Raw genomic sequence first — 8,403 nt, 5'->3', positions numbered from 1 at the left:
GAAGCGTTAATGGTTTCAGCAATTCATTAATCAACAGAATTTTGAACTTGAGAGCAGATCTTAGCCAGGCAGCCCAGCCAGCTAAGCTGACTCTCTCCTCTTCCTGGTTCCTAGAGCTTGTTTTTGTTTTCCCTTATAAAGCAGTAAAACATGGGGCCCCCTTGTATTAGTTCTTCAGCTCTCATTATAATTCCCAAAGCTTTTGTCCAATTAGCTTCCTATTTTCTCTTGGCACAGCCTTAGTGTAGGGGAGGGGTTAAGGAGGCAAGCTTGTTGGAGAGTTGGTTGTAACCGCGGCTGCCGCAGGAACACGCTGTGATTCTTCCCGTGCAGGCAACGCGGAGAGCGGCTGTGGGACTGAGCACCCCTCGCCAGCCCGGGAAGTGAATCGGAGAGGCCGCAAGCGTAGGCATGGGTGGGCAAGGAAGGGTGGCGTCACCGAGAGCTGAGGGGGCACTTGGAAGCTCGTTGCCTGATAAATGGTGTCACGGCTCTGCGGTGTTGGAGGGACGGGGGTGCCCCCTTTGGGCAGTACCTTCCTGGCTCCCGCTCTGTAGGACAAACCTCTGCTTCGTTCGGAAAACGCTGCACAGCTGATAGGCTGCTCTCGGTTCTGGTGTCTCCAAAACCAGCCCAAGGGGAAAGACAGAACTGATTCTCCGAGTATCTTTCTGTGGATCAATAATCACCAATTCTCTGTGTAACTTACCCAAAATTCTTGGAGTGTTTCACTGAGACTGGCAAGTTCAACGTGTCCTTTTCTCGTTGTTGTTTAGATTCTGTCAGAGGAGCTGTTTTGGTTTGTCCTATCTGCAACGAAAATCCAGTGAGACTGGCAAGTTCAACGTGTCCTTTTCTCGTTGTTTAGATTCTCAGAGGAGCTGTTTTGGTTTATCTTATCTGCAACAAAAATCCAGAGAGAGTGCTGCAGGAGGAGTAGACCTTTCTGGAAGCTTACCGCTAAACCATTGATTAATTTAATTTTTTTGTACAGGTAGAAAAGGAGGCCACAAAGGCCGAGCAAGACAGTACACAAGTCCCGAAGAGATTGATGCCCAGCTCCAAGCAGAAAAGCAAAAGGCAAGGGTATGTGTTTGCCTACGTTACGTGCTTACTGTCAGAAGTTCTGGCTTGTACAGCATGCTCAGCTTGCAGTTCATGAGAAACGGCAGCTTAGTCAAGTGTTGCAGGTCATTCTGTCCGTGATCACAGTATGAATTCTGAATATCTCTGGCTGGGAAGACTGCTAGGTGTGATCCAGTCTCGTTCCTCGCAGAAGTGAGGCCAGGTAGACCATCCAGTTCACAATTTGAAGGTTAAAGGATAGGGAAGGTGATTACGCAGCAGCTCTAGACATCTTTTCCCCCTGTATTTTATCATTCTAGTCTCCACTCTCAGCTAACTTTTTTTATCCGTGCTCTGCAGCTTGGCTGTGGAGGAAAAGGGCATACATCCTGACATCTTATTGTATATCGAAATTATTATATTTGCCCTCTTTCTCTTCTAGATTTAAAAGACCAAATTCCTGTACACGTTATTTCCTTGCTTGCCTCTGACTCGTAGGGAGAGATAACAGAGTTTTCTGGCGTGAGTCCTTTTTTGGGCGTGTTTCTGTGCCCCAACGTAGGATTGTCACAGCTCCCCTCCCTCCCACAGCTACCTGACTGGTATTATAAAAAGCATGGCTACTTTTTGCAGTATTTGCTGTCTTGTTTTCCCAAATTATCACAGCTATGATGGCACTCTCACTGCTATTTTTCTGTGACTTTCTGAAAGTGCTGCCTAAGCCCAAATACACTATTCCAGCTGAAGCCTCACAGCACTGACTGCAGTAGGATAATTATACCCCATATAGGAAATACTGATGAATACCTCCCGGAAGAAGATTACTCTTTCAAGCAGTTATGAGCCATATTGTTGACTCCTTTTTAATGTTTTGACCAGCTGTAACTCAAGATGATTGTGTGGTTTGCTGCGTAGCCACATGTTCTGACTGTGTGTTGGATTTCTGCTTCCCAAGTATAACTCCTCTTGGTTTGGTTTCTGATTCCACCTTCTTGGTTTCATGCCATCTTTCCAAATCCTGAAACCACTTACCCTGTTTTCCAAAATGATTCCGACTCCTACCAGTACGATGTCATTCACAAACTTTATAAGTGTTCTCTACTTCCGAGTTGTTAATAAACATACCACCTGGAAGTGGAACAGAGCAAGCAGGACCCCACTTGAAATGTCTGTCTTGTTTCAAAACAAACCAGGGAACTGCTCTTTGAGAAGGGTTTCACGTAGTGATGGTTACAGCTGACGCTATTTCGTTGGGGAAAGCTTAAAAAAAAAAAAAAAAATTAACAAAATTACTCCTCTTACTGCCCATAGCTCATCCGCTTCGCCAGTTGCTCTGATGAGGGATGTTTGGCGATGGTAAAGCAAGCTATTCACACCCATGTTGGTTCTTCTACTGATTTACAGGTTAATTCCTAGACTTCATGACTGGTAAAAGCTGTGCTAAAAAGGCTGTGATTTCTTGGATAATAACGTTCTGGTTGATGGCTGTCAATTTGCTCTTCTCTGGTTTTGTTTTTATCTGGCTCTAGGATGGGATCCACTACACTACACCCATGCAGTTTCCAGTCCCTGAGATATTGCGCACTGGAAACCCGGGCCAAAATGTCTCTTGGAGATCTTTCATTTGGGGAAAGTAAAGTGCCAGTTCTGTCTTTTACGGTGATTTTCCTGGCCTGTTACACAGAGAGAACAGCAGAGTTGTTTAGAGGTGATCTGCCGGGGCAGGTGATGCGCTGAGAATGAGCTCTTGTTTTGTAACAGCCAGGCACCTTTGGTGTCATAAGGGCCGCGTCAGGAACACTAGTGCTCTGAGAGCTGTCTCTTGTCCCCCCAAAGTGACCTCATGTAAGAGTCACTGTTGGATTTGGGATTTTTATTGGCGTACATTTTCTCTTTAATTTCCTGTGATTTTGTAGGAAGAAGAGGAGCAAGAAGAAGGAGGCGAAGGAGCAACAGGGGACCCCAAAAAGGAGAAGAAGTCTTTAGATTCAGATGAGAGTGATGAAGATGACGAGGATTATCAGGTAATTCTGTAATCCTGTAATTCTCAGGGCACTTAATGCATTTGCACTACCCAGATTCTTGGGGCAGGAGAGAGATGCTCGCTCTTGACTCCAAGTTCTCTTTGAGAGCTACCTATAGTAAATTTTTTATGGAAGGACTGTTTTTAGAAGCCAAAAAACCCCCTTACTTGATTGCATTTTGTCCTCAGAATGAAAACTCGTGTGTTTTTGTAAGGGAAATACAAAGGCAAGAATATTTAAAAAAAGGCTGAAGCTGCCCGGTAGCATGAATCTTGGTTCATAAATGGTTTTGCTGTCTGGTAGTGAAAACACCTTGAATTCTGCTTTTGGGGTGTGTTGCAGTGTATTCGATGAGCTGTGATACAGCACGACGTTGGGTATGAGAGAGCTTCTTAACCTCCCTCTTGTTCTTGAACCTTAGCAAAAGCGCAAAGGAGTGGAAGGGTTGATAGACATAGAGAATCCCAATCGTGTAATTCAGACAACCAAAAAAGTAACTCAGCTGGACCTGGATGGACCTAAGGAACTCTCGCGACGAGAGCGGTGAGTCTTGCCTGCTGCCCCGGCGGGAGCTAGCGCGTTCCCGGAATTTCATCCTTGCTGGTGGCAGCAGCCTAACGCGGGGAGATGTTTCCCTGCTGTGTATGCGTTGGCGTTTCAGGGAAGCCCTTTAAGTGTGTTGCCCTCTAAAGCGGACACTGAGCAGCAGCAAACTGTCGGGCAGGACTCGCTGCGGTTCAAAACGTCTTTCCTTACAAACTTTACAGAAGCTGTCTGCCCTCTGGGAGTAGCTGTGGCCATCCTGGAGCCAGGCAGCTTGGCCAGGTGCACTGAGAGAGTGAAGTTTGTTGCTGTGAAGCGGGTGTAGACCGTTCCTTTCCTGAAGTCTTATGCCAAAAATCAGACCTAACAGAAATCCATTAACCGGAGGTCACCCTGGGGTCCGCTTTAATCTTGCTGCAGAAGGTGCCCTAGTGACAGGCAGTGGTTTCCCGGATTCCAGGGGTCATGGTGAAATTTTTGTCTGAGCAGGTGAATGAGATGAGAACCAAAGTTTAATCTTCTAGTTTCATTTAGCAATGGAGAGTTTCAGAGTGGAAAAATTTAAGCTTGCTTATTTGGGATAGATTGCTTCAGCAGAAGTACGCCTTTGTGAGGGTAAGGCTGAGGAAAACACGTCACGGTGCTGTGCGCTCTGGGGCCGATTCATTTGACCTCATTGTGTGTCAGTGTCCTTATTTAGCTGAACGAAGGTAGAAATAATCTCTCTCATCATCCCTCTACAAACCCTGCAATAGACAGGACCCGTGCTCGAAAACTGGTGACAGGGCCCCCCCAGTCCCTGTGGGCAATCGTCTCTGTCCCCGCCGTCCCTCCCGGTCAGCGAGCCTCCCCCTCTCTGCCCGTATCTGCGTGCTCACTTGGATGCTCTGACGACTGGTGTGTTTCACTCAAACAGAGAGGAAATAGAGAAACAAAAGGCAAAAGAAAGATACATGAAAATGCACCTAGCTGGCAAAACAGAACAAGCGAAGGCAGATCTCGCCCGACTAGCCATCATTCGGAAGCAAAGGGAAGAAGCTGCCAGAAAGAAAGAAGAAGAAAGAAAAGGTTAGAGAGTAATTAATCGTATCCCCTTACTTCTCTTTGCAATGGCTGTACTGCCGGGAGGCATGATTTCTCGTATCGCACAGGGTAATCCCTCATCTCCTGACACAGCGTGGTGTTGCTGAGTGTCGTTACAGCTTCCCTCGTCAAAACCAGGTTCAGCGGTTTCATTCTTACAAAGCTCTTGCTTTATAAAGCTCTAGGACATCTGAGCAGGGAAGGAGAGAAGGGAATCGCCCTTGATATCCATATTGTCCTCAGCCTCCCAAGCAGTGCTTGCTCCGGTTTGGGGGTTTAGCGAGTTCCTTGCACTGGGTGTGATTTATCGGCTTTGCATGCTGGGGGTCCCGACTGCCCAGGGAATTCGCAGCACTCCTCCCCCGCCTGGACCTTCTCTTCAGCTCTGCCAGGTGTGAACCAGAAGTCTGATCAGCATGTCTTCTCGGTGGCTCCCACTGAGAAGCCTGTGCATCAGCATCAGGGTAACTTGTGGACGCCTGAAGAGAGGCCGAGGACGGAGGGGAACGTGCAAGGGGAGCTGCTCCTCTGAACTCTGGAGGGGACCTGCCAGGGACCGGCGGGGAGGGTTGGATTTTTTTCCTGTTACCTCGCTGTACGTGGCTAGCAGGATTTCGGTCTCGGGGGCTGTCAAGCCACCACCAGTCCCTGACGTGCTCTGTGAAACGATGAAACCCCTGTTCTTTTCCTCCCCCAGCAAAAGACGAAGCGGCCATGGCAGGTAAAAGACTGCAGTCACTATCCCTTAACAAGTAAGCACAGGACACGCAAGAGGAGGAAACGCCAGGGAACTGTGCCTGGTGCCTGCCGGGAGCTCTGCCGTGTTGCATACCATCGATGCCACGTAGGGTGTACTGCGGCATCGAAGTCACCTTCACCTCCAAGAGACACTGACGATGTGTTTGTCTTCATCCCGGCACAGATTTCCATTTGGGGTTAGGGGCAGCTGCTACCTTTGGTGCAGAACTGTGCTGAACAGCAATTCTCTGTAACAGTTTGGAAACCTGAATGTTTTTGCTGGTTTTAGGATTAAGAACTCATAGACGGGGGGGGGCAGGGCGGGAGGGAGCTGTGCGGGAGGGGAGATGCTTCAAATATTAGATTGCAAGAAAATAGATTGTGGGGTCATTGTGGGGTGGGGCATGGGGTGGGGAACTTTGACTTGCTAGTGAAAGCCCAAAGGATAACGTATCTGAGGAACCCCTTTGGGCAAATGGCCCGTCAAATGTTGCTGCAGGGTGTTGCAGCATAATCTGGGAGCCTGACTTCATGGACATCTGGAGTGCCGTTCCTTCCCGGTTTCATCCCTCCTTTCTTGCAGCCAGTCTCCCCTTTTCCCTCCTCTTCATTTTTTTTTTTTTGTTCTCCTTATTAGGGATAGTGCCAGTTTTTAACCGCATCATCCTTTGTTTAAAGGAAAAAAACAACAACATTAATTGTATCAGACCCAGATGGAAACAAACTTGATAAAGTTTAAAAAACAACAACAGAACTTGTATATTTGGCTGATTAAAATGTAAATTATCATAACTGCTCTGTCCTTGTCTTGTGTGTGTGTAAATGAACAGGAGCGCACGACGCAAGGCGCAGCAGCCGTCCGGTGGTGCGGTGACTTCTGCGTCTGCTGCTTTGCTGTTGCTCTGCGGTGTTTGTAGCGTGGAATTTGGCTGGAGGTTCAGGACCTCCGTCAGCAGATGCAGCCTGGAGGCACAAAGCTTTTCCTGCTGTCTCCGACCGCCGTCTTGCACAATCTGATTACCACAGTGGAGAAAACAATTACCCTCGGGCTGCTGTCTAGCCTAGTCCCTGTGTCAGAAGGCCAGTCCCCGAAGTGTCACCCCTGTCAGCCGTCCTGTTTCACGGTGTAGGGCCGCTGGAGCAGGAGACGCTCTCACCCGCCGTGCCCCAGGCGGTCCAGGGAGTCCTGCTGTCAGCCCGTGCCAGGGACGCCGGCGCTGCCCAGACTCGCTCGCCAAAGGCTGGAGGAGATTCAGCCCCAGAGCTGAGACGGGAGCTCTCAGGGGTCGCTGGCAGAGAGGCAGAGATCTCCTAGAGATGCAGGGTGGCAAACGTTGTCATTTGTTCTGTGTAACCCTGCTGTCCCTGCCTGGCCGCAGGTCGTCGGTGGCGAGGGTGTGACAGCGGGGTGCGCTGCGGGGAACGCCGCTGTGAGCTGCCTGCTCAAACCCCGGTGGGAACTTGGCGTTCTTGGTGCCGGAATGCCGGGTCCTCTCTGCGGGTGGATGAAGGCGTAAGCCCTAGAGCTGTTTCCCCAGCCTGTGCTTTTGTACCCCAAGGCATAATTTGAGACAGGAGAGATTTCCAGGGAGCTATGCAAGATGAGTGGTACCAGGAGAGGTGCCCTTGCTGTCAGCTCCAAGAGGGGAGAACTGATACGGTGGGGACAGAACTGACGCAGGAATTTCGGGTGGTCCTTGGGGCGCAGGGAGGCGGATGGAGCAGGGTGGTGGGAGGCAGTGGGCTGACGCCCGGGATGGAGCAGGGCAGGAGCCACAGGTGGAGGGGGAGAGAGAGAGAGAGAGGGGCTCGTTCACGTGGGGTGGGATGGGTCACGCATAGAAATGGGTGGAAAAACCTTTTCCCAGTAGAACACGTCTCTAACTAACATCTAGACCAGAACCCGAATGTCACCGTCCCTCCCTGCCAGTGAGAACTCCCCTCCCGGGCCGTGGTCAATGTAAAGGCTGCTCTGCTCTGAGGGGCACCGCCAGGATGGGCTTTAACCCGAGCTGTCACAGCGAGGGCTCATCCCGGGAGGAGTAACCACGTCGCGCTGCACAGGTTCCTTTTCCTTTTGGTGATAAACGTAGGATTTCCCTTGCGGAGACGCGGGGTTTAAGACAGGGCAGCACCGGAGGTGGGGCTGGGCACCTTGCCCGCCCCGGCACACCTGCCCGGGTACTGGTTCTTCTTCTGCCTTTGCCAAAGCCACCAACCACTTCATCGTGATTTCGTACCTTGTATGAAATGCGTGACCCCCGCCCATTGTTTACCACATGCAATTAAACCCCGCTCTGAAACGTAGAAAGATTTATCCACTTTCTTACAGCTTCTCCAAAGCTGCTCCTCGGCGCTCCTAGGAGCAGCTTCGTCCTCCCAGCGTGGCTGTGAGATGGGACCGCTGAGGTGAGGGAGGTGGAAATCGGAGGTGCTCTGACCAAAATTGCCTGGCAGCCTGCGATAACGGGCTGGAAAGGGGCAGGATTGGTTTGGCAGCCCAAGGGCTCCGAGCCGGCTCCCCGGGCGTGGGATTGCGCACCCGACGGGACTTGACCCGCGTCCAGGAGGAGCTCGGTGCCAGGAGCAATATGGGAAACCTGCGCTCCCTTGCCGCCTCCGTCCTCGCCCCTAGCTTTTCTCTAACACCAATCCTGTTTTGAAATCGTGCTGAAGCAGGGCACGGGGAGGTGACGTTCCCCTTATCCCCACGGTCCCGACTCATCCGCAGAGCTGGCAGCAGAACAGACGTGACCGCCCATGGGGAGATGCGGCACAGCGGCCGTCACGTGCTCTAATCACGCACGTGTTCGAACTTGTTTTAAAAAAAAAAGAAGCAAAAAAAATTATTGGATTTATACAGGAAAATCCTTACTTCATTTTTTATTTCTTTAAGCGATGTATGACCAGCATCGGGTAGGATGGTAACAAAAATAGTAAAACAAAAAAT

At 50.2% G+C, this 8,403-nt stretch overlaps 1 protein-coding gene across 1 annotated transcript; it reads left to right on the top strand.

Moving 5' to 3' along the window:
• Positions 1–411: 411 nt before the first annotated feature.
• Positions 412–6,245, top strand: PDAP1 (PDGFA associated protein 1). The gene is made up of 6 exons (XM_009286574.1): positions 412–415; positions 995–1,086; positions 2,982–3,089; positions 3,511–3,632; positions 4,549–4,700; positions 5,413–6,245. The coding sequence occupies exons 1-6, from the start codon at positions 412–414 to the stop codon at positions 5,469–5,471; spliced, it is 537 nt and encodes a 178-aa protein (XP_009284849.1). The 3' UTR covers positions 5,472–6,245.
• Positions 6,246–8,403: the final 2,158 nt, after the last annotated feature.

This window comes from Aptenodytes forsteri, unplaced genomic scaffold, assembly GCF_000699145.1.
Source record: "Aptenodytes forsteri isolate BGI_AS27 unplaced genomic scaffold, ASM69914v1 Scaffold55, whole genome shotgun sequence".
Lineage (NCBI taxonomy): Eukaryota > Metazoa > Chordata > Aves > Sphenisciformes > Spheniscidae > Aptenodytes > Aptenodytes forsteri.
The sequence above is the reverse complement of the archived record's forward strand: the minus strand, read 5'-3'. Positions and strand labels throughout refer to the sequence as shown.

What these genes read in the sequence shown, in the direction of transcription:
- PDAP1 (XM_009286574.1), top strand. An exon ending in AAGATGACGAGGATTATCAG is followed by an intron (nt 3,090 to 3,510) that starts GTAATTCTGTAA and finishes CTTGAACCTTAG; the next exon opens with CAAAAGCGCAAAGGAGTGGA. An exon ending in GAAAGAAGAAGAAAGAAAAG is followed by an intron (nt 4,701 to 5,412) that starts GTTAGAGAGTAA and finishes TTCCTCCCCCAG; the next exon opens with CAAAAGACGAAGCGGCCATG.